Raw genomic sequence first — 25,916 nt, 5'->3', positions numbered from 1 at the left:
TCTCTTTGATCTTGGCTTACCTCACTCAAAATGATTTGTTCTAATTCCATCCATTTCCCTGCAAATGCCATTGTTTTGTCCTTTCTAATGGCTGTATAATATTCCATTGTATGTAGGTATCACAATTTTGGATCCATTCATCTGTAGTGGGACATCTGGGTTGTTTCCATATCTTGACATTGTGAAGAGTGCAGCAATGAACATGGGGGTGCATGTGTCCTTGTATCCTGGTTCCTGTTGCTCATGGCAGATGCCTAGAAATAGTATGGCTGGGTCAGAGGGGAGGTCTATATTTAGCTTTCTGAGGTACCTCCAGACTGCTTTCCAAAGTGGTTGTTTTGGTGTACATTCCCACCAGCAATGCAGTAGGGTTCCTCTTTCTCCGCACCCCTCCAGCATTTGTCGTTGGCTGAATTTAGAATGTGAATTTACTGCATTCTGACTGGAGTAAGGTGGTATCTCAGGGTTGTTTTTATTTGCATTTCCTTTATGGCCAGGGATGATGAACATTTTCTCATGTGTTTCTTTGCCATTTTTATCTCTTCTTCTGAGAAGTCTCTTTTTAGTTCCCTTGTCCATTTAATGATTGGTTTGTTAGATTTGTGAGGGATTAGTTTCTTGAGTTCCCTGTATAAAATGGATATTAAGCCTTTGTGTGATATATTGCTGGTAAATATTTTTTTTTCCCAATTAGTTGGCTGTCTTTCTAGTTTGGTAGCTATGTCGTTAACTGTGCAGAAACCTCTTATTTTAAGGTAGTCCCATTTGTTGAGTTGCTCTACTGTGCTATACAGTTTTAAAAGTAGGTAGATATTTTTGAGAGAATTCAGGAAAATTCAAATATAAAGATAGTAGAAAGAGCATTTTAAACTTTTAAAAGCAGAGCAACTGACTTTTGTATTTTTTCTTTAAAAATAGGTTCTGGAATTCTTAATGACAGTATGTGTGGTGGAATGCAGTTGCTTCCGGATCCTTTATATTCTCTTCCCACGGATAATACTTACCTTTTGACAATAACCTCCACGGATAATGGCAGAATTTTCTTGGCTGGAAAGGATGGCTGTTTATATGAAGTAGCATACCAAGTAAGCCCAAAATTTTTTTTTTTTTATTGTAAAGATACTATACAGAGGGTTACAGTTACATGAGTGAGGTAATGAGTACACTTCCTCTTGAACATTGTTACCCCCTCCATTGTTTTCCCCCTACCATCCCCTCCCTCCCTCCCTTCCCCAAGGTTCTTTTTTTTTTTTGATTGTGATTAAGTGATTACATAATTTCTGGAAATTCACAGTATTGTGGAATAATGATGCTCATTTAAAGTCACAAGTTCATTCTAACTTTCCTGGAGCAAATTGTCTATCACAGTCTGTAATATATAACGGTGCTCACATGTTATATACCATATATGTGATCAGCAGCATGGGGATATTTGGTAGTGGTTCAACCAGATGCTTTTTCTTTTTTTTTTGGTTGTCGTGGGGCTTGAACTCTGGGCTTGGGCGCTGTCCCTCAGCTCTTCAGCTCAAGGTGAGCACTCTACCACTTGAGCCACAGTGCCACTTCCGGTTTTCCAATGGTTTATTGGAGATAAGAGTCTCACTGACTTTCTTGCCCAGGCTGGCTTTGAACCGCGATCCTCAGATCTCAGCCTCCTGAGTAGCTAGGATTACAGGCATGAGTCACCAGCGCCTTTTTTTTTTTTTTAAGCAGTACTGGAGTTTGAACTCAAGGCCTCATTCTTGCTAGGCTAGCAGCATTTTACCACTTGCACCATACTTCTAGTCCTGTTTATTGCTAGTTATTTTTAAAGTGTCTCAAAATTCTTCTGCATGGGCTGGCCTTGAATTTGGTCCTTTGGCTCTCAGCCCTCCTAGTAGCTAGAATTGTAGGTAGGAACTTCAGGTACTTGGCTCTTTTTTCCTTTCACTTAGCCTAGGCAAAGATAGACTTTTGTTTTAGTTTTCTATAATGTATTCTGATGGAAAAGGTTCTGAATACACAATTTAAACTATCACTACTCTTAAATCTCAAAACAACAAAAGCAAAATAAACCCACCTTTTGTTTTTGTGCCTCTCCTAGGGCTTGAGCTCCGGGCCTAACAGTGTTACTTAGCTCTTTCCATTGAAGTAAAAGTCTTATATCACATAAGCCACACCTCCACTTGTAGCTTTTCTTTTTTTGGTGCCTGCCCTAAGGCTTGAACTCAGGGCCTGGTCACTGTCTCTGAGCTTTAGATATTTTTTGTTCAAGGCTAGTGCACTATCACTTAGAGCCACAGCTCCACTTCCAGCTTTGGTTTTTTTTTTTTTTTTTTTTTTTTTGTGATTTATTGGAGATAAGAGGCTCCTAACTTTCCTGCCCAGCCTGGCTTTTAAATCTAATCCTCATATCTCCTCAGCCTCTTGGTTAGTTAGGATTACAGGTGTCAGCCACTAGTTCCTGGCTTCCACTTCTAGCTTTTAGCTAGGTAATTGGAGATAAGAGTCTCTAAGATTTGTCAGTTCATGTTAGCTTTGAACCAGACCTCAGCCTCCTAAATTTTTTGCTTTTTCTCTTTTTTGTTGTTGGTTGTGGGACTTGAACTCTGGACCTGGGCTCTGTCCCTCAGCTCTTCAGCTCAAGGCTAGTGCTCTACCACTTGAGCCACAGTGCCACTTCCGGCTTTTTTTTTTCTGCTTATGTGGTGCTGAGGAATCGAACCCAGGGCCTCATGCATATGAGGCAAGCACTCTACCACTGAGCTGCCTTCCCAGCCCTGAGTTTTTTGGTTTTGGTTTTGTTTTTTTTGTGGTGTTTTTTTGTGGCTCATACTAAATGAATGCCCTGTAACTGAGCTACATTATCAGTTCAATCTGTCTCATTGTAGCTTATGATACATGTATAAATCTGTGTGTTTGTAAATATTGATAATCATGCATTTATGTTTATATATTTAAATAAGCAAGTATGCTTTTGTAAATTCAAATTTTTATACTATTCATTTTATTTTCACAATTGGCTTTTCATTAACAATGTCTTGCAAGTCTTTCATTGCCAATATTTGATAGGCATTTTGAATAGTCTATCACTTTGTAATCATTGGTATTTAATGACAACTGGAAGATTTAAATAAATACAATTTAAGGATTTAAATAAATTTTAATAAAATTCTTTTTCTTTTAAGGCAGAAGCAGGTTGGTTTAGCCAAAGATGTAGGAAGATCAACCATTCAAAGAGTTCACTCTCTTTCCTTGTTCCTTCCTTGCTGCAATTCACATTCTCAGAAGATGGTAAGTAGGAAACAAATTTGTCAAATGAAACAAATTTATAGCACGTTCCTGACTTAAGATTTCCTTATTACAATGCTGTCATATTAAATAGCATATATATTCATAAGGTCTCTTACAGGGTAATTGTAGCTGGATTCTGCTGGCTCACATCTGTGATCCTAGTTTCTCAGGAAACTGAGGTTTGAAGATTGGGGTTCAATGCCAACCTTGGCAGGAAAGTCCATGAGACTTTTTTTTTTCCTTTTGGTGGTGGGGTTTGGACTCTGGCTTGTGTGTTGTCCTTGAGCTCTTCACCTCAAGGTGAGCACTCCACCATTTGAGCCACAGTACCACTTCCAGTTTTCTGGTGGTTAATAATTGGAGATAAGGGGCTGGGAAGGTGGCTCAATGGTAGAGCGCTTGTCTTGCATGCATGAAGCCCTGGGTTCGAATTCCTTAGCACCACCACATAAGCAGAAAAAAAAAAGCTGGAAGTGGCGCTGTAGTTCAAGTGGTAGAGCGCTAGCCTTGAGCTGAAGAGCTGAAGAGCACCCAGGCCCGAGTTCAGGCCCCACAACCGGACCCCCCCCAAAAAACATAATTGGAGATAAGAGTCTCATGGACTTTCATGCCTGGGCTGGCTTTGTTATTCATATTTAAACTAAAATCTGTGTGTCTGTGTGTTAGAGTTTAGAAATATCTAGAGGACAGAATAAGTTTAATTTGTAATGTTTTTAACCCTTTCAGTATTTGGCATCTTTTGTCTGACCTAAATGCTGCTGGCTGGGTTCTTGTACTAGAGATATCCTAGGTCTTAGCTACCAGGCAAGAGAAATGAAAGCCCCAGAATGCGAAGTCCTAATTCAGCAATTTTAACTTGTTACAAGTAATCATTTGTTTGCTTTGTTAATCCTTTTTTTTCTTTTTTCGTTGTCTTTTAGATCCTATTGTTCAAATTGCAATTGACAATTCCAGAAATATTTTATATACACGATCAGAGAAAGGAGTTATACAGGTAATTACTTGAATTGCACTACCATTTAAGGAAAGCAAGGCATCCTATTTTTTTGGGGGGGGGGTGTCAGGTTGTGGGACCTGAACTCTGGGCCTGGGCGCTATCCCTCAGCTCTTCAGCTCAAGGCTAGCACTCTACTACTTGAGCCACAGTGCCACTTCTGCTTTTTTCTTTTTGCTTATGTGGTGCTAAGGAATCGAACCCAGGGCCTCATGTATGCAAGGCAAGCGCTCTACCACTGAGCCACCTTCCCAGCCCAAGACATCCTATTTTAATAAGACTTAATCATTTTTACTTTTTCTATGAACTGTGTGCTTTTTAAAATAATTATTCTAAGCCATCTAATAGGGCTTCTTTTCATGAAATTTCAAATATAGTAGATCTTTGTTATCCATATGTCCGTATATATACATGTGATTCTACAGAGATTGTCATTGAAGTAACAAATACCACAAATATCAGGACACAGCTTCGTAATCTAAAATAAATTAAATTTAGCTATATCATATATGTGCCATAAGTCTGAGCATTCATCCTTTGATATTGTGTGGAGTAGGTTTCATTCTTGTCACAAAAATAACTATTGTACATATCTGCCTACTAAGTACTGTTGTTTTTTTTTTAATTAGTATATCTTAGTTGTAAGGTTTTATTGTGACATTTTTACACATGTATACAATGTGTCCTAATCAAACCTACCTTATCACTCCCTTCTTAAAATAATTTGAACAGGTTTCCTGTATTTACATATACAAATCACTTTGACCTCATTTTTTTTTTTTTTTTTTTTTTTGCCGGTCATGAGGCCTGAACTCTGGGCCTGGGCGCTGTCCCTCAGCTCTTCAGCTCAAGGCTAGTGCTCTACCACTGGAGCCACAGCGCCACTTCCGGCTTTTTCTGTTTATGTGTTACTAAGGAATCAAACCCAGGGCCTCATGCTTGCAAGGCATGCACTCTACCACTGAGTTACCTTCCCAGCCCCTTTGATCTCAGTTTTAACCCTGTGTGTTAGCCCTTCTTCCTTCTACTGTTACCCTACAAATTGAGCTTGTTTTATTTTCCTTTCATCCTTTTTTTAATTGTATATTAGTTTCAGTAATGAATTTTGCCATATTTCAGATGATCATATATTACATTTTGCTCAGAATATTCCTATTTCTTTCTCTTTCCTTGACTCACCCACTTCCCATTATCAGTTGTTTTCATTGAAATTTCTTTCTTTTTTTTATGTTGGTCATGGAGCCTGTACTCTGGGCCTAGGTACTGTCCCTCAGCTCTTCAGCTCAAGGCTAGCGCTCTACCACTTGAGCCGAAGTACCACTTCTGGTCTTTTCTGCTTATGTGGTGCTGAAGAATCAAACCTAGGGCCTCATGCATGCAAGGCAAGCACTGTACCACTGAGCCACCTTCTGAGCTCCTTTTTTCTTTTTCCCGGGTCGTGGGGCTTGAACTCTGGGCCTGAGCTCTCTCTTCATACATACTTGCAATGTACTTCAAAATTATTTACCTTTCGTCATTCTTTTTTCCTTTCTCCCTCATTCCCTTAAGTAGTCACATAGTTAAAGTTATGTTCTAAGAGTATGTATGCCTATGTGTACATATTATATAATACATTATAAAATTTACATGTTTATGCATATGCATATATGTACCTTTTGGGTCTAGCTTCCACATTAAAAAAAAATACATGTGGCCGGGCGCTGGTGGCTCACGCCTGTAATCCTAGCTACTCAGGAGCTGAGATCTGAGGATCGCGGTTCAAAGCCAGCCCGGGCAGGAGAGACCGTGAGACTCCTATCTCCAATAAACCACCAGAAAACCGGAAGTGGCGCTGTAGCTCAAGTGGTAGCCTGCTCGCCTTGAGCTGAAGAGCTGAGGGACAATGCCCAGGCCCAGAGTTCCAGTCCCACGACCGACAAAAAAATAAAAAATAAAATAAAAAAATACATGTGTGTGTGTGTGTGGCCAGTACTGGGACTTGAGCTCTTGAGCTTAGGGCCTTGCACTCCCAGTGTGCTTCTCATAGCTTGGTAATCTACCACTTGAGCCACATCTTTATTCTTGCTCACAATAATCTCCAATTCTATCAATATTTCTGCAGCTGGATCTTGTTTTGTTTCTAATCTCTAATAAACAAATGTTTGTTTCATTTTTCCCATGATAGTGAACAACTTTCAATAAAAACATGCCATATAAGATTTCCACTGTATCACTTAATATAAGCACATTAACTGTGTGTATGTGTTTGTTTTCTGGGGCTTGAACTCAGGACCTGGACTCTGTCCCAAACCTTTTATCTCAAGGCTAGACTCTATGAGTTGAAACAGTTCCATTTCTGGCTTTTTGGTGGTTAATTGGAGATAATAAGTTTCACAGACTTTTCTGCCTAGGCTGTCTCCGAACCACAATCCTCATATTTCAGCCTCCTGAATAACTAGGATTATAGTCATTCATTCTTCCTTTTTGTGTTCTGCTTTTTTTTGGGGGGGGGATGGAGTGGGGAGGTAAGGTGGAAAGGCATGTTTTCACCAAATTAAAGTTGAGAAGGCACTTAGTATGTGTCACAGAGACTTAAATATATCTGATGATAAGAGAAGATGAGCTAAGAGCTTCTCTTGTGTCAGTTGAGTTGTATATTGAGCCAGAAAGAGTTTCAAGTTTTTATTTTTGAAATTCCTTTGACATTTAAAACTTTATTATTTATTTTTGGCAGTACTTGGTCAAAATGACATGGAACCACAGATACAGCGCAGGCTTACTGTTTCTTAATTAAAATACCCATATTAAGTACTGAAATTAAAGGATCCTTAGGAAAAGTTTGCTAAAAAAATGTATGCAGTAACTAATCTTGTTTATAGGAAAACAACTTTTTACCTACAGGTTTATGATTTGGGCCATGATGGACAGGGTATGAGTAGAGTTGCCTCAGTGTCACAGAATGCTATTGTCTCTGCTGCTGGAAACATCGCTAGGTAATGTGTTATTTATTTTTTAACTTTCCATTTATAGGCATAATTATACTATTTATGTGATGAAGTTATTTCCTCTAAATGGATTTTAAAGATGAAGACAGTGGAAAAGATAACTAGATTATATCTGAAACAGCTGTTAGAAACTTACTCTTATGTTGCTGATTTGGAAATGCAGGTTAATTTTAGTGTTTGAAATACAGTAGGTTGTTAGATGCTTTCTTGGAACTTGTTTACTTTTGGGGTGTTAGCAAGGAAACCCAGGGTTTCGTGTCTATTAGGCAAGCATTCATGATCTATTCTCTATCTAAGTTCTCCAATTGTGGGTGCTTCATTTCATTTACTCGTTGTCTTTTCTTTAATGAGCCATCTGCAAGTACATTGCAGTTATCAGGTTCACCTTCCATTGTCTAGGTAGGTCTCATCTATTATCATATATGACAGTAATTCCATATATCTGCCTTTATATTACAATTATATGATTACATAGCTCATTTAAAAATTTCCCAAGTAAGCCGGGCGCTGGTGGCTCACGCCTGTAATCCTAGCTACTCAGGAGGCTGAGATCTGAGGATTGCGGTTCAAAGCCAGCCCGGGCAGGAGAGACCGTGAGACTCCTATCTCTAATAAAAACCACCAGAAAACCGGAAGTGGCGCTGTAGCTCAAGTGGTAGAGCACTCGCCTTGAGCTGAAGAGCTGAGGGACAGCGCCCAGGCCCAGAGTTCAAGCCCCACGACTGACCAAAAAAAAACAAAACAAAACAAAAAAAAAATTTCCCAAGTAATCATTTGTAGCTGTTTTCTTATTTATTACCTGCATTGGTTATTAGTCTCTTTACTACAGAACAGCCCCTCTTGTTGCTTTTCTTTGTAATGTTAGCATTTTTAGAGGTAGGGTCAAATATCTTGATTTCTGAATTTTCTTCTTTTTCTTTTAACTGTATACTCTATTATTTTTAGTTATTTAGTTTTAAATTTTTTATTTCTGGTGCAAGTACTGGAGATTGAACTCAGGGCATAGGCATTTTCCCTGAACTTTTTGTGTTTAAGTCTGGTATCACTTGAACAACACCTCCACTTGTAGCTTTTTGCTGGTTAATTGGACAACTTTCTTGCCCCTGTTGCCTTTGAACTACATTCTTTAGATCTTACCTTTTGGAGCAGCTAGGCTTACAGATGTGAGCCACTGGCACCTAGCTTTCAGTAATACATTTATTTAGTATTTTTAGATGGGTGATGTGAACTAATAGCTAATAGCTCTCATTAAGAATTAATGTTTTTTTACAGTGCTAACTTGGTACTCTGAGAACACTGTTCCTCCACCAGCTACTCACATAATGATTTTAGACTTTGTTAAAAGATGTACTCCAGAGTTTTTTCCAGTTTTTGTTCCTATTGAATTACCTTAAGAAGCCTAGTAAGCATGACTCCCAAGGTACCCCCTCCCCCCAAAAAATAGTAATCAATCTTAGATTGGAATATTTAGACTTGTAAAATTACTGATAAAACATGGATCTGGTAAATTAGTAGACATGGTTTTTTAAAAATATACCTTATTTTTCTCTTTATTTTAGGACCATTGACCGTTCTGTTTTTAAGCCAATTGTTCAGATAGCAGTGATTGAAAATTCTGAATCATTGGACTGTCAGTTATTGGCTGTTACTCATGCAGGTATATGGGGTATTTTTGCTTATGTGTTTGCTATTGATTTTATATTTTTTGGTAATACTTAGATGTAGATATTTGTAATTAGAAATGTTTTTTACCTTATCAGATATCAACTATATTAGTAATCCATAAAATTAAAGATTGGAAAAAATGGAAGATTCCTCTGATTCCATGTGCTCACTTTATAGATAAAAACTGAAAGAGTGGTTCATATTCTGACAGAACTTAAGCTGCAATGTAGCTCCCCTTGGCTTGTTCTGGGTTCTTTTGTATGGAAATCTGTTTACTCACCTTTCATCCTTAAGTTTCATTTTTTTAGGAATTTGTTTCATCTGATAGTTCAAATGGGAATTGGGTGTGTTCACGTGCTCACGTGTGTGAGGGTGCATGTGTACACACGCATGTGTGCACACATGCATATGCATGTGACAACACTAGGGTTTTAACTCTTGCTCAGGTTTTTCATTTCTGCCTGGTGCTCTACTACTTGAGCTATGCTACAAGTCTGGCTGTTTTACTGGCTATTTTTTTTTTTTTTAATGAAAATAAGAATCTTAATGATTTGTTTGCCTAAGCTAGCTTCAAACTTCAATCCATAGATCACAGCCTATGGGTAGAATTATAGGCATGAATCATGGCCCATATCATATGAGAGTTTAAGATCAGTGAAGAAAGTAATGTTTTGACAGAGTTCTGTGTTAAAAGCTTCAATGTATGTATTTTTCAGATCCTTTACTAATGTATAATATTACTCTGTCATTAGGTGTTAGGTTATATTTCAGCACTTGTCCATTTAGACAGCCATTAGCACGGCCTAACACACTCACACTGGTTCATGTCCGCTTACCTCCTGGATTCTCGGCATCTTCAACAGTGGAAAAGCCTTCAAAAGTACATAAAGCTCTTTATAGTAAAGGTAAGCTCTGAAATAGTAACAGATTTAAGATTAGATTTTTTGGGGGGTGGGGGGTGGTCATGGGGCTTGAACTGTGGGCCTAGGTGCTGTCCCTCAGCTCTTTAGCTCAGGGTTAGTACTCTCCCACTTAAGCCACAGCACCACTTCTGGTTTTCTGGTGGTTAATTGGAGATAAGAGTCTCACAGACTTTCTTACATGGGCTGTCTTTAAACCATGATCCTCAGATCTCAGCCTCCTGAGTAGCTAGTATTACCAGCATGAGTCACTGGCACCTGGCTTAAGATTAGATTCTTAGACTTTAGTAGTTTTTAATGTCTAAGCACTTTATTTTTATGTAACTTGCCTAGTAGCTTAGTAAATGAACACATTTGTCAATATCAGTGTCATATCCAGTGTAATAACACTTTGAACTTTCTTCCTTTAATATAATCAGAAATCTTAGGTTTCTTCTGATACCTTCTCTGTGGAGCTAGTGTCTTGATGAATGAATAGAACTTCAGATACAATAATAAAAAAAATCTTGATGACAAACTCTTACAGTTTTCAAGTGCCTGTGGCTCATGCCTGTGATCCTAGCTATGCAGGAGGCTGAGATCTGAGGATCACGGTTCAAAGCCAGCCCAAGCAGAAAAGTCTGTGAGACTCATGTCTGATAAACCATCAGAAAACGGGAAGTGGTGTTATGGCTCAAGTGGTAGAGCACTAGCCTTGAGCTGAATCGCTGGGACAGTGCCCAGGCCCAGAGTTCAAACCCTACGACCGACAAAAAGAAAACAAAGAACAACTCCTTACAGTTTTTTATTAGTTTACATTAGTTTTTTCCAGGGGGAGTTGCAAGTGACATTTCCATACATTCATATTTCCATACGTTCATACAATTTATCTTGATCACATTCATCTCCCCTATCCTTGTCCCTTGATCCTTTCAACCGTTTTCATTATCATTCACCTTCTGATTTGCCCACTTCCCCTTCTTCACCCCCCTAACAGAGCCTGTTTCTGTTCCCTGCTTATGACAAAAGTCTCTAGGATTCAAAAATTAAATCATTCTTTCTTTCATTTTTCTTTTTCTTTTTTTTTTTTTTTTTTATGTGTGTGTGTGCCGGTCCTAGGGCTTGAACTCAGAGTCTGGGCACTGTCTCTGAGCTTTTGATCAAGATGAACACTCTTATCACTTGAGCTACAGCACCACCTCTGGCTTTTTCTGAGACTTTTCTGGTGGTCTGGCTTCAAACTACAATGCTCAGATCTCAGCCTCTGAGTAGCTAGAATATAGACATGAGCCATCCGTGCCCAGCATTAGTTTGAAAATTTTTATTCTAATTAGACATCAGCACTTAGAAAATTGACATGAGCCGGGCGCTGGTGGCTCACGCCTGTAATCCTAGCTACTCAGGAGGCTGAGATCTGAGGATCGCGGTTCAAAGCCAGCCCGGGCAGGAGAGACCATGAGACTCCTATCTCCAATAAACCTACCAGGAAACCGGAAGTGGCGCTGTAGCTCAAGTGGTAGAGTGCTCGCCTTGAGCTGAAGAGCTGAGGGACAGTGCCCAGGCCCAGAGTTCAAGCCCCATGATCGACAAAAAAAAAAAAAAAAATTGACATGTGCTTTTTACAATTATGAGAAAGCATTTCTTATATAATTGTTTTAATTTTATAATCATTCTAAAACCTTTACAATGTTTATTCTCTCTCAACATTTTGTATGGTCCAAAACTCAAATGAAACTTGCCTTTGTGAAGAGAATCTTTTTCAAATGCATTTTATTAAGTATCATCATAGTATTCAACATTTATTGACAGAAAATTAACTTGCTATAAAAATAGCTTTTCCGGGGCTGGGAAGGTGGCTCAGTGGTAGAGCGCTTGCCTTGCATGCATGAGGCCCTGGGTTTGATTCCTCAGCACCACATAAGCAAAAAGAAAAAAGCCGGAAGTGGCGCTGTGGCTCAAGTGGTAGAGCGCTAGCCTTGAGCTGAAGAGCTGAGGGACAGCGCCCAGGCCCCAAAAAAAAAAAACTTTTCCTTCTACCTCAATGTTCATGATCTAGTACAAGGTCCTGGACATGTTTGGCAAGTACGATGCCACTGAGTTATATATCCAGCCCTTATTTGTCAAAATACGGTCTTGCTATGAGCACAGGCTGTCCTGGAACTCACAATCCTGCTGAAACCTCCCAAGTTCTGAGATTATTAGAGTATGCTCTAATGCCTAGCAATAGATTTAGCATTTAATGTATAAGATTTAGTGGTACTTACTTACTCAGGGTTGTACAATTGTCTTTACTACTATTTTTTAAATAAGGTATTAAGACCACATGTTATTTAACCTTGTACAATAAGATTTGGTATATTAAACTTTTAGGTATTCTACTGATGACAGCTTCAGAAAATGAAGATAATGACATTTTATGGTGTATCAACCATGATACATTTCCTTTCCAAAAACCAATGATGGAAACTCAGGTAAATAAATTATCCTGAGAAATTTAGTAAAGTGTGTGTGGCTAAGGATTGAATTCAATGAGCTACACATACCAGGCAAGCAGTCTAACAGTCTCATCTCACTCTTTTTTTTTTTTTTTTTCTTTAATTTTTTGATGTCATGGGGCTGAACTCTGGGCCTGGTCACTGTCCCTCAGCTCTTCAGCTCAAGGTGAGAGCTCTACCACGAGCCACAGAGCCACTTTCAGCTTTTTTTTTTTGCTTATGTGTGCTGAGGAATTGAACCCAGAGCCTCATGCATGCGAGGCAAGCGCTCTACCACTGAGCCACCTTCCCAGCCCATTATCTCACTCTTGAGCCACATAAGTGAGAACTTTATCTTCTTATTTATAGCTGCTTGTCTAGTAATATATGACTAGAAATCAGGTTGAGAAGAATTATATCTTGTTGCTAGCCTCCAGCAAAAGAAGCTCAGGGACAGTACCCAGGCCCTAAGTTCAAGCCCAGGACTAGCTAAATAAATACATAAATAAATAAATAATATAGTAATTTCCATTACTATTAAATCATTGAAATTGTGGCAGTTATTTTATTAGATATCTGTAAGATAGTTATCTATGTAATAGTTTTTCTATTGGTGTTTTGTAGTTTTATCTGACTTAAACCAATTTTTTTTTTTTTTCTGGTCGGTCGTGGGGCCTGAAAGCTGGGCCTGGGCGCTGTCCCTCAGCTCTTCAGCTGAAGGCTAGCACTCTACCACTTGAGCGTCAGCCCCACTTCCGGCTTTTTCTGCTTATGTGGTGCTGAGGAATCGAACCCAGGGCCTCATGCATGTAAGGCAAGCACTCCACCACTGAGCCACCTTCCCAGCCCCCTTAAACCAATTTTTTTGTATATATCCATCCTGGGGATTCAGCTCTGGGCCTGGGCACTGTCCATAAACTTTGTTACTGAAGGCTAGCACTCTACTACTTGAGCCAAAACTCTACTTCTAGTCTTTTTTGATAGTTAATTGGAGGTAACAGTTTTGGGAGCTTTCTATTTCAATGCTAATTATAGCTTACATTAGGTTTTTCTTTCTACACATACCAATATACATTTGTATTTTAAATACAAATGAATTGGATGTAGTCATCCTGGTTGAGGGGTAATGCTGCCTGCCATGAACTCTCCTTAACCCATCCTTTCTACTCCCTGGCCCATGGCAAAGTGAACAGCCACCTCTTCTCCTCCCTTTGATGTTCTCTGCCCACCCCATGTCCTGCTAGTTACCCCTGTGAAGCCCAGACTTGTTTATTAAATCAGATCAAACAGCTCCAGTGGGGTATAGATAGATGAGATGCTCTCTCTGTGTAGCCATCCCTTCATAGACATTTTGATTCTGTTCTTCACTGCTTGCTTTCTGGTCAATCTCAAACTTGATCTTTTTCATTTACGGAAAAAATATATGTAAGTTTTTTTTTTTAAGTGTGTATAAGTGTGAAGAGGTAAAACCCTATTAGGGATGAGGGTGTGGTGCGCATGAACCCATCAATATTTCTGACCTGATTGAAGGAGTTGGGGAAGGAGATTGAGGTAGATAAGGAGGTTAGGAGTGCCTTTCTCATATATTTTTTTTCTTTTTCGCTTTACTAAGCACCTTCTGTGAACCCTGTGTGCAATGCAATGTAAGAATTCAAGGCTCGGTAAACTACAGTCCCTGTCCTGATTAGGAGGATGGAGGAATAAATCAAGTTTATAGTTTATCTTAAAGTTTTAGTTTTCTTCTCTATTATAATTTTAGATTGTTAGTAACCTGAGCACAATGGCTTGTCCTTATATTAACAAAACTGGGTACACTGAGGCCAGACAGTCTGGAGTTTGAGACCAGCCTGGCTACATATTCATAGCAAGATCCTGTCTTTAAAAAAAAAATGAATAAAAGAAAACATAAAATCTTCATGTATCTAGAGCTTCAAGTCTGTATATTTTTCTTCTCAGAAGCTTTATGTATTTCAATAAGATGTGTAAACAGTTTTTTTTTTTTTTAAATTATATAGATGACAACTCGTGTTGATGGTCATTCCTGGGCTCTTTCTGCAATAGATGAATTAAAAGTTGATAAAATAATTACACCTTTAAACAAGGATCATATTCCAATAACTGACTCCCCAGTAGTTGTACAGCAGCACATGTTGCCTCCAAAGAAGTTTGTTCTCCTCTCAGCACAAGTATGTACATATTGTTAAAGGTAGATATAAAAAGAAAAGTACTACTAAATACTAAGTGTATTTGAATTTTAGTTTATTATTATTATTGTTGTTGGTTGTTTTGCAGTACAATGGATAAAACCCATGAATCATTTTTTTAAAAAAATGGTACCAATGCTGAGTATGCTAACTGTCTTTAAGTCACTTATCAAGTTGATTATTACAGTGTTTGTTTATAGGGTTTGGTAATATCTGTCCACTATTACTGCTACAGTCATATGAGGACTTGGAATGTATTTTCTAGGGATGAGAAGGAGCACTACTATACCAACATTTCTGTTGAGTTGTCTTTTTCATCTTTGGAATCAAGATTTATGTATCAGGAAAACCAAATTTGTTATTTTGAACCTCAACTACTTTTGTTGATTGTCATTTGACTTTGTTTATTGAATTTTTTCTATATAAGCAAGATTATTATAAATAATCAAAATGAACAAATAACATATGGAATTCATATCTTTTTTTTTTTTTTGTCGGTCGTGGGGCTTGAACTCTGGGCTTGGGCGCTGTCCCTGCGCTCTTCAGCTCAAGGCGAGCGCTCTACCGCTTGAGCCACAGCGCCACTTCTGGTTTTACTAGTTGTTTATTGGAGATAAGAGTCTCATGGACTTTCCTGCCCGGGCTGGCTTTGAACCGCGATCCTCAGATCTCACCCTCCTGAGTTAGAATTTCAGGCGTGAGCCACTGGCACCTAGCCTGGAATTTATATCTTATCAAATTGCTTCTTCAGTGAAGTGAATTTACCTATAGTTTTTCTTTTTACTACCATAGTTTGCTTTTGTCCTTCAAATCTTGGATGTGTTTGGAATTTATCTTGGTAAAATGGGATGAGTATAGATCCAGTTTTTTATTTTTTGTCTGGGTGTGTATTTATATGCTAGTATGATTAGTGAACACTCATTAATGAACACTCTTTATCATTATTGACATTTTAATTAAATTCTTTGGTTTAAGGAACAACATCCCAAAAGTATTGTTTTGTTTTTCAAATTTTTCTCAGTGTAAATATAGGTTTGTAGGTGAAATGCAGATTTTTTTTGATCAGTTTATTTTGTATTCCTAATGTTACTTTTTGGTTTATTTGAGAAGGGGGCTGTGTTACCCAAGCTGGCCTTTCACTCCTGGGTTCAATATACCCCCTGTCCCAGCCTCCCAAGTAGCTGGGAGTAAAGGCTCATGCCTTATCTGGCTTTATTAAATAAAGTAGTAGAATCAATTACTACCAGTGAAATCTGTCACTCATATTCTTTCCTTTTTAATTTTTTAGGGGAGTCTTATGTTCCATAAACTTAGACCTGTAGATCAACTGAGGCATCTACTTGTGAGTAATGTGGGTGGAGATGGAGAAGAGATTGAAAGATTTTTTAAATTACATCAGGTAATTAAGTTTATTTTTGGTTTATTTTCATTGGTTGCAGAGCTTGAGCTCAGGGTTCGGGCACTGTCCTTGCCCTCCTTTACTCATGGCTAGTACCATACCACATCACAGCCTTTCCTGCTTAGGCTGGCTTTGAACGCAATCCTTAAATCTCAACCACCTGAGTAGCTAAGGATTACAGGCATGAGGCACCAGTGCCTGGCTATTTTTAATGTGATAGTTTGAAGAATGAGAGTGGGAATTGGTGTTAAAACTATATATGTAGGTTAGGACTAAAATATTGTAATAATCCGGTTTTCTTTGTTTACCTGAGCTATGATATGTATACTGACAAAAGGCAGAATTAATGTTAAAACACTTTCAGTTTTCATTTAGTGATACTGATAAATTTTTATTAAAGCATCTTAAAAAGTGTCCAATGTTGAAAGTATCTGAAAGATGATTTTTTTGTTTGTTTGTTTTTTGCTGGTACTGTGGCTTGAACTCAGAGCATGGAAGCTGTCCCTGAGCTTTTCTTTTTCCCTGAACTTTTTTTTTTTTCTCAGAGCTGGTGCTCCACTTGAGCCACAGCTCTACTTCTAGCATTTTGGTGATTAATTGGAAATAAGAGCCAAAGATTTTCCTCTTTGGGCTGGCTTTGAACTACGATCCTCAGATCTCAGCTCCTGAGAAGCTAGGATTACAGATGTAAGCCACTGGTGCCTGGCTGATGTGTTTTTATTAAAAGCCCCAGACATTACTTTTCTGACCATCTACACAGACAAACTTTATGACATAATGAGAAATTCAAGACAATAATTTAAGGACATTAGATTTGAAAGCATTAAGTAGAATTGAGGAGGCTGCAACTTGGAGTGCTTAATTAAGTACACAGCCAGTATGTATCTCAGCTCCATCAATGAATAACTTACCTGAATTCTCTGGGTTTCAGGGTGGATTTTTTAAAATGTAAAATATACATTACATGGCCATACAGTGTGCTATAAGGATTAATATTTGCCAAATTCTTAAGGTAGTGCATAGCATATGTTAGGTACTCAATAAATATTAGCTCTCACTGATAATTTTCTTTTTTCTCTAATTTTTTTTTTTTTTTTAAGCTGTCATGGTGCTTGAACTCTCAGGGCCTGGGCACTGTCCCTGAGCTTCTTTTGCTTAAAGCTAACACTCTGCTACTTGAGCCATAGCGTCACTTCTGGCTTTTTCTGTTTTTTTTTTTTTTTTTTTTTTTTTTTTTTTTTTGCTGGTTGTGGGGCTTGAACTCTGGGCCTGGGCGCTGTTCCTCAGCTCTTCAGCTCAAGGCTAGCGCTCTACCACTTAAGCCACAGCGCCACTTCTGGCTTTTTCTGCTTATCTGTGCTGAGGAATCAAACCCAGGGCCTCATGCATACAAAACAAGCATTCTACCACTGATCCACTTTCCCAGCCCCATGGCTATTTCTGTTCATGTGTACTGAAGAATTGAACCCAGGGCTTCATGCATGCTAGAAAAGCATTCTGCCACTAAGTCACATTCTCAGCCTCCAGTAATAATTTTATTGCTAGTTACTTGTAATGATTTTTGGCTAACCTTTGAAACCAATATTGCCCACTTGTTAATAACAACTGATTTATTCAGTCAGTGGTTACTTATTAAGCACCTTTCTTTGTTCTATGCATGGATTTTGTTCTGAGAATAGCAGGAACAAAACTTTTTTTTTTTTGGAATAAAACTTTTTTTAAAAAGATGCTGGTCTGGGAACATAACAGTGAAACCTCTTGATATTGTTTTAAGAAGGGGAGAAGTAGTAAGGCAAAAGAATAGAAGAAGTGATACATTGGGATGTATACATTGTTTGGGATACATTGTATACAAGTATGGAAATGTTACAATGAAACCTCCCTTACACAAATAAGGTATGCTAATAAAAGTTAAAAAGCCAGGGCCTTGGTGGCTCACATCTATAATCCTAGTTATTCAGGAGTCTGAGATCTGAGGATTGAAGTTCAAAGCCATTCTAGGCAGAAGCTAGAGTGGAGCTGTGGCTTACATGGTAGAGCTCTACCATGTGATAGTGGCCAGGGATAGTGGCCAGGCCCTGAGTTTAAGACCCAGGACTGGCACACAAGGAAGTAACTGATTAATTAAAGTTAAGTATTTATGCTTAGCCAAGATATTTTTGGATTTTTACAGGAAGACCAGGCTTGTGCAACTTGCCTTATCCTTGCTTGCTCTGCTGCCGCCTGTGATAGAGAAGTGTCTGCTTGGGCTACACGGGCTTTCTTCAGGTACATGTTAGGAGTATTTTTGTACTGGGCCACTTTTTTAAAATGTTAATTTGCCAGTGTGACTGTTGAAGGCCTTGCCAAATAGTTGAATGACTAGGAAATTTATTAAAATTCACCTGCAAAAGAATGAAATCTTAAATTATGCTGACGGATAGTGATATTAGCATAATTTATACAGTGTTACTCTGTGTAGGGTTTGCTCTCAACTTTAATTTTTTTGTGGTACTAGAGTTCAGTTTGAAGCTTTTTCAATGATTGGCTGGCAATCTGCCACTTGAGCCATGCTTCTATCCCTGCTTTTTGCTGGTGATTTTGCAAGGAGAGTCCCATAGACTTTTCTATCAAGCTGGCTGTGAAAGTCAATCCTCTGGATCTCACCTTTCTAAGCAGCTGTATTGTGAGTATGAGCCACTGGTACCAGGCAGTTCTTTAATTACATTTCATTATTTACATTTTTTGTGCCAGTACTGGGGCTTGAACTCAGGGCCTTGCATTCTTACTTGGCTTTTTCTGTTCAAGGTGGATGCTTTACCACATGGGCCACACCTCCATTTCTAGTTTTTTTTAGGTTAATTAGAGTTAAGAGTCTCAGACTTTTCTTCTCAGGCAAGTTCGGAACCACAATCAGATCCCAGCCTTCTGAGTAGCTAGGCTTATATATGTGAGCCAACAGTGTTAGGCATAGATTTATTCTTTTGAATTATCTTTAAATAGTTGTACAGAGGCTGGGAAGGTGGCTCAGTGGTAAAGCGCTTGCCTTGCATGCCTGAGGCCCTGGGTTCGATTCCTCAGCACCACATAAGCAAAACGAAAAAAGCCAGAAGTGGCATTGTGGCTCAAGTGGTAGAGTGCTAGCCTCGAGCTGAAGAGCTGAGGGACAGCACCCAGGCCCAGAGTTCAGGCCCCATGACCGGACCCAAAAAAAAAAAAAAAAAAAAAGTTGTACAGAGGGGTTTCAATGCAACTTGTCAGTTTACGAGTATAATGTACCTTGATCAATATGACTTAGCTTTTATATTCTTTTGTCTAGCTTTTTTGTTGTTGTTGTTGTTGTTCCCTCCCCCCCCACCTTCCCAGCCCCTGTAATAGAATTCTTTTTTATTTTTTTGGGGGGGGGTCCAGTCGTGGGGCCTGAACTCTGGGCCTGGGCGCTGTCCCTTAGCTCTTCAGCTGTCGACTAGTATTCTACCACTTGAGCCTCAATCCCACTTCCAGATTTTTCTGCTTATGTGGTGCTGAAGAATCGAACTCAGGGCCTCATGCATGCAAGGCAAGCAGTCTACTGCTGAGCCACCTTCCCAGCCCCTTGTCTAGCTTCTTGAGTGGGTTTTTTTTCTCTTAAATTATAAGCTCATTTATCTTTTTTACTTTCTCAAACATTAGTACTGTTGCATGGTTATCATTGATAGGCAGGAATTCTGAATCATGTTGTAAAAGGGATTTTTTTTTTCCAGTTATGGGGTTTGAACTCTGGGCCAGGGCACCATCCCTGAGCTGTTCAGCTCTACCACTTATGCCACAGCACCAGTTCCAGTTTTTTGGTGGCTAATTGGAGATAAGAGTCTCGTGGATGTTCCTGTCTGGGCTGGCTTTGAACCGCGATCCTCAGATCTCACCCTCCTGAGTAGTTAGGATTACAGGCGTGGGCCACCAGCACCCAACTAAAAGGGATATTCAAAAATTTTTTTTCATTTTATTGTTAAGATGCTGTATGGAGGGGTTATAGTTACATGAGTAAGGCAATGAGTACATTACTTGTCTATCATTGTTACCCCTTCCCTTCCTTATTGTTTTCCCACTATCCCTTCCCCCCCTCCCCTGCTCCCACAGGATTTTTTTTTAATTATAGTTTTTGCAGTGCTGTTTTTTTAAATGCAGGGCCTCATGTCTACTATGCAAACACTTTATCAATAGGCTATATCCTGAACCTTGGGATTTGTTTGTTTGTTTTTTTGTATAACAGGGACTTGCTACATAGCTCAGGTTGGCTTGAATTCTAGGTCTTCCTTCCTCTACCTCCTAAGTATTGGCATTGCAAGCATGTATTACCATGCTTAGAAAAAATTAAAATAACAACTAATGTCTGGGTTAGTCCTAATGGCTTGAAAACTCCAGTGGTGTTTCCTTACTAAGTAAATTCTATGCATGGCATATCTTTTTTTAGAATTTACCAGTCTCATCATTTTTCCTAGTAGTAGTTACTAGTGAACATTTACTGAGCAAATATTAAGCATTCTATGCATATGTTTCACTATCAGCACTGTATGGTAACTCTTAATGTTTAAAGCATTTATATGAAAGCCAAGCAGGACTAGAAACAATTCAGGTTTTTAACGGGTAGTTTTACTGAACACACTTAGATTCTGTTGTCGTATAACAGGTATGGTGGCGAAGCACAGATGAGATTTCCAGCTACTCTTCCAACTCCCAGTACTGTTGGTCCCATCTTGGGGTCACCTGTCTATTCTAGTGAGTATGAAACGCTGAAATAAAAATTTGTAATGCTTTGTTTTTATTGAAACTCTATGGCTTATTCTGCTTAGTAAAGTTTCTTGGTTTTATTCTGCTGCTGCATTATTGATTAAGTGATTTTTTTTTTTTTTTTTTTTTGTCGGCCGTGGGGCTTGAACTCTGGGCCTGGGCGATGTCCCTCAGCTCTTCAGCTCAAGGCGAGCGCTTTACCACTTGAGCTACAGCGCCACTTCCGGTTTTCTGGTGGTTTATTGGAGATAGGAGTCTCACGGTCTCTCCTGCCCGGGCTGGCTTTGAACCGCGATCCTCAGATCTCAGCCTCCTGAGTAGCTAGGATTACAGGCGTGAGCCACCAGCGCCCGGCTGATTAAGTGATTTTTAACAAACACTTGGGACTCTTAAAAGTGATAATATTAATATTTAAACCTTAATATATACTAGGTAGCACAATCTGTGGTTAAGTGGTACTCATTCAGAGGGAAAGAGATGAAGAATTCAGTGTCAAGAGACTCTCCTAGGGGATGGGAAGGTGGCTCAGTGGTAGAGTGCTTGCCTTGCATGCATGAGGCCCTAGGTTTGATTCCTCAGCAGCATATAAACAGAAAAAGCTGGAAGTGGCGCTGTGGCTCAAGTGGTAGAGTGCTAGCCTTGAGCTGAAGAGCTGAGGGACAGAACCCAGGCCCAGAGTTCAAGCCTACAACCAACAAAAACAAAAACAAACAAACAAACAAAATCCTCTCCTACACATGTTTTCCAAAGCTGCAATTATTAGTTAGTGGTAAATAAATGAGTCATTGTATGTTTCATATGTGATGCCACTCTTCACTCAGGCTTATAAACAACTTCTTAATTTGATTAGATTGAAAAGATTGGGAGGTGATTTTTAAATGTTTTCTTGCTGGAAAAGTTTTATCTGTATTATGAAAATTAAAGTGAAGCCTCTTGAAGTTGTTTTAAGGAGGAATTGAAGGTGATGGGGGTGGGTTTGTTTGATCATCTATGTAAGGAAATTTCACAAAGAACTTAATATATGCTTGTAAATCGTAAATCTTTATATGCTTATTCCTTTTTTTAGGTTCTCCTGTTCCCAGTAGTCCCTATCCAAACCCATCCTTTTTAGGAACACCATCTCATGGTACTTCTTTACTTTGTTTTGTTGTATTACTGTTGTTGTTGTTGTTATTACTACTACTGCTCTTCTTTTTGAGGAGCTAGCTGTATCATTTATCCTTAATTTTATGTTATAAATTATAGGTTAATTTGCCTATTCCTTTACTGGACGTAATAGAAGTAAATCTCATGAAGTGACACTGATCAAGGTCCATTGTACTCATAAACTGATGTGTTGAAACTTCTTTCAACAAATACTTAAAGCTGGGGCTGGGAAGATGGCTCAGTGGTAGAGTGCTTGCCTTGCATGCGTGAGGCCCTGGGTTCGATTCCTCAGCACCATGTAAGCAGAAAAAGCTGGAAGTGGCGCTTTGGCTCAAGTTGGTAGAGCACTAGCCTTGAGCTGAAGAGCTGAGGGACAGTGCTCAGGCCCAGAGTTCAGGCCCCATGACCGACAAATAAAAACAAAACAAAAAAACAAATACTTAAAGCAAATAAAAAAGAAGTGATATCTTAATACATACTGGCATTTGGACATCATTACTATCCTTTATTTAGGACTTCACTAATAGTGTGCCTAGAAGTTCCCTACTTGGGTATCAGGATTTAACTGGACCCTGAGATTAGTGTAATTAGTTGTTTTACTCCAGCTTTAGGAGCATCAATTCCATTTTTTCCTTTCCATTTCATTCTGTATTGCAAACACTTGAAGTTTACTTCTTACATTGAAAAACAAATTAAAATATTTCATTATTTTAAAAAATATTCATACTTTCATGTTCAGATGTACAACCAACTTGGATTGGGAATTTTGAATTTTTGGTATTATTTTTAGCGATTTATGTTTATGTCTATTTAAGGTATACAGCCTTCAGCCATGTCAACTCCATTAGGCACCATGGGAAACCCAGCAACTCAGACCACAGGTATGAGTTGTGTGACTGGACCAGAGATTGTGTTCTCAGGAAAACACAATGGTATTTGCATTTACTTTTCTCGAATTATAGGGTAAGTTTTTTGGGGCTTTTTACTTTTTTTTTAAAAAATTATGACATATTTAATTGTTGCTCATTTTGTCCCATTTTTAGCTCTTAATATGAGACATCTATTCCTATTAAATTTTACTTTTTTTGACTCTTTTATCTATAAATTACTTTTATCATTTCAGCCTTTATATTTATTGCTGTTTCTTACTTCTGTGTGTGTCATCAGAATATTTCTATATAAATATTAATTATACAGCATTATATACTACTCTATGATTCAGTGGGATTTCTAGATCCACTGGACAGTTCTGGCTGTGAGGTAAAGAATTTTATCTTGGCAACTGTTGAGATATTTAAAGGAATGAGAATTGACTGATTTGGAATGGCCTCAGCCAAGGAGACAGCTGCATTGTTCTCAACGTGGTCTCATTCTCCAACAGGCCAGCCAAGGATTTTTCATGTGCTAGGTCTAGATGTATGCTTTTATATCATTTCCTTAGAAATGTGAAACACTGCAGAACCCCTATCTAAATTTATGAGGGTTTCATTATATATTCTCTGTTCATAATTTATTTACCTATATTCTCTTGACTTTTTTCATTATCTAAAATAACTTAGGTATACTTAGTTTGAATTTTTTCTTATTTTCCATTTTTGCTGGTAACATAATAAATGTTAAGCAATCTCTAACTTTCAAAAACTATTTATTTAGGGCTGGGAAAGTGGCTCAGTGGTAGAGTGCTTGTCTTACATGCGTGAGGCCCCGGGTTTGATTCCTCAGCACCACATAAGCAAAAAGAAAAAAAAGCCAGAAGTGGCGCTGTGGCTCAAGTGGTAGAGCGCTAACCTTGAGCTGAAGAGCTGAGGGATAGCACCTAGGCCCAGAGTTCAGGCCCCACAACTGGACCAAAAAAAGAAAAAACAAAAACTAAATAAAGGGGCTGGGAAGGTGGCTCAGTGGTAGAGTGCTTGCCTTGCATGCATGAGGCCCTGGGTTTGATTCCTTTAGTACCACATAAGCAGAAAAAGCCAGAAGTGGTACTGTGGCTCAAGTGGTAGAGCACTAGCCTTGAGCTGAAGAGCTGAGGGACAGCGCCCAGGCCAACAAAAATCCCACTAAATAAAGATCAGATGTGGTCATGCATACCTTTTATCTTAGCTATTTGGTGGTGGACATTAGAAGCATCATAACTTGAAGTCCTCTCTGGCAAAAATTAGCAAGACTGCAATTCTGTCAATGAACCTGGGATGATGAGTCTATGTCTGTAATTTTAGCTATTTGGAGGTACAGGAAGATCTTGGTCAAAATATAAGACCCTACCCAAAAAATAAACTGAAGCTAAAAATGGTTGGATATGATGACTAAAGTTGTAGAACATCTGCCTAGCAGGTGCAAGGCCCTCAACTAAAATCATAGTAATGAACAGGGGAAAAGCCATTATGCTTCTATAGAGAATTGAATATATATTCACATTAAAACATTTTTTTCCAGAAATATTTGGGATGCTAGCTTAGTCGTGGAGAGAATTTTCAAGAGTGGCAATAGAGAGATCACTGCAGTAAGTGTATATAAAATTATCTCATTTGCATGTAATCAGAAGTTTATTTATGTCTCTATTATCACATTTCTTGATTCTGTAAATAAGATGCAATGATTCTTTTGTGTAGATGTTTGTGATCTTGTCCATTAAACTACCTACCCTGGTTTAAGTCTTGTCACTATCACACATTAACTATCTTATGCTGAATGATTTCTTTAAAGATTTTACCACTTGATAACTTCCTTCAAAATGAATATCTCCTTCATAAAGATGTTCTATGATTTAGTGTTTTTTACTTTTGTTAGTATTCACAATAGCTCCATAAACCCAGAACTAATTTCCTTGCATTGAACTGGGAAGTACCAGGTGCTTTAAGAAAACAATTTTGTAGAATTTTGCTTATCACAGATTCCAGCAGGAAGATTTCCTTAAAAATCTGGAATATTAGCCTGGCATTAGCACTTCACACTTGTGATTCTTGCTATTTAGAATGCTGAGACCTGGAGGATTGAACTTTAAAGCCAGCCTGGGCATCTAGTCTGTGAGGTAGAAGCACCATCTATGAGTTACCTAGTACAAGGCCCTCATATTGGCAGCAAAAAAGAAAAAAACTTGTTAACACAATTTTTTTTTTTTTTTTTTTGGGTCCGGTCGTGGGGTCTGAACTCTGGGCACTGTCCCTCAGCACTTCAGCTCAAGGCTAGCGCTCTACCATTTGAGTCACAGCGCCACTTCCGGCTTTATTCTGTGTATGTGGTGCTGAGGAATTGAACCCAGGGCCTCATGCATGCGAGGAAAGCACTCTACCACTGAGCCAACTTCCCCGCCCCATTGACACAATTTTTATTTAAGGCTTTTTTCTCTTTAAATGGAAAGATACCAAATGTCTGTCCTCTTGCTCTCCTTCCTCTATTCCTTTTGTTCACTCATTCCCTTAGTCTTTCTTTTTTTTTTTTTTTTTTTTTTGTTGGTCGTGGGGCTTGAACTCTGGGCCTGGGCGTTGTCCCTCAGCTCTTCAGCTCAAGGCGAGCGCTCTACCACTTGAGCTACAGCGCCACTTCCCTAGTCTTTCATTTTTTGAGATAAAATTTCACTGCAAATTGTGAGTTGGCCTAGAACTTGGGATACTCCTGTTTTTACCTCTTGAGTTCTGGGATTGAGTTTCTGGGACAACACACCTGGCCCAAATGTCTTTTTAAAAAGCCAGAGGGTTCTAGTGGCTCACACCTGCAAATCCTAACTACTCGGGAAGCTGAGATCTATGGATTGTGGTTCAAAGCCAGCCCAAGTAGGAAAGCTCATGAGACAAGTCCTTGAGAAGCTGGAAGTAGAGCTGTGGTTCAAGTGGTAGAGTGCCAGCCTTGAGTGAAAAAAAATTTAAGGGACGGTGCCCAGGCCCTTAGTCCAAACCTGTGTACTGGCCTCCAAAAGGTAAAAGTTTGCATTTCTAAGAAGAAGTACACATTTTACCTATTGTAGCATTTAACTGGCAGAACTAATGGACAGCAATGAAAAATAATTTGTTATCTTAGAGATGGGATGACTAATAGCTAGACAAGGACATTAATGAACTTTGTGTGTGTGCACATGTGTGCATGTGCTGCTCAGTGGCTTGAATTTAGGGATGCTATCCCTAAGCTTTTTTGC

At 38.8% G+C, this 25,916-nt stretch overlaps 1 protein-coding gene across 1 annotated transcript in view; it reads left to right on the top strand.

Annotated features, from left to right (window-relative positions):
* The window catches only part of Nup155 (nucleoporin 155), a 71,832-nt gene that overhangs the window by 8,226 nt on the left and 37,690 nt on the right, over nt 1-25,916 (top strand). Inside the window, exons 7-20 of the mRNA XM_070041053.1 lie at nt 919-1,085; nt 3,168-3,273; nt 4,194-4,267; nt 7,148-7,239; nt 8,811-8,908; nt 9,669-9,821; nt 12,186-12,286; nt 14,305-14,475; nt 15,782-15,892; nt 18,066-18,160; nt 20,541-20,629; nt 21,708-21,767; nt 22,603-22,750; nt 24,221-24,287. Coding sequence (XP_069897154.1) covers nt 919-1,085; nt 3,168-3,273; nt 4,194-4,267; nt 7,148-7,239; nt 8,811-8,908; nt 9,669-9,821; nt 12,186-12,286; nt 14,305-14,475; nt 15,782-15,892; nt 18,066-18,160; nt 20,541-20,629; nt 21,708-21,767; nt 22,603-22,750; nt 24,221-24,287 — 1,532 coding nt within the window. The remainder of the gene's footprint in view (nt 1-918; nt 1,086-3,167; nt 3,274-4,193; nt 4,268-7,147; nt 7,240-8,810; nt 8,909-9,668; nt 9,822-12,185; nt 12,287-14,304; nt 14,476-15,781; nt 15,893-18,065; nt 18,161-20,540; nt 20,630-21,707; nt 21,768-22,602; nt 22,751-24,220; nt 24,288-25,916) is intronic.

The sequence above is a fragment of the Dipodomys merriami genome, unplaced genomic scaffold (assembly GCF_024711535.1).
Source record: "Dipodomys merriami isolate MVZ:Mamm:240054 unplaced genomic scaffold, mDipMer1.0.p SCAF_30, whole genome shotgun sequence".
Taxonomy (NCBI): domain Eukaryota; kingdom Metazoa; phylum Chordata; class Mammalia; order Rodentia; family Heteromyidae; genus Dipodomys; species Dipodomys merriami.
This window is presented reverse-complemented; position numbering and strand designations above follow the sequence as displayed.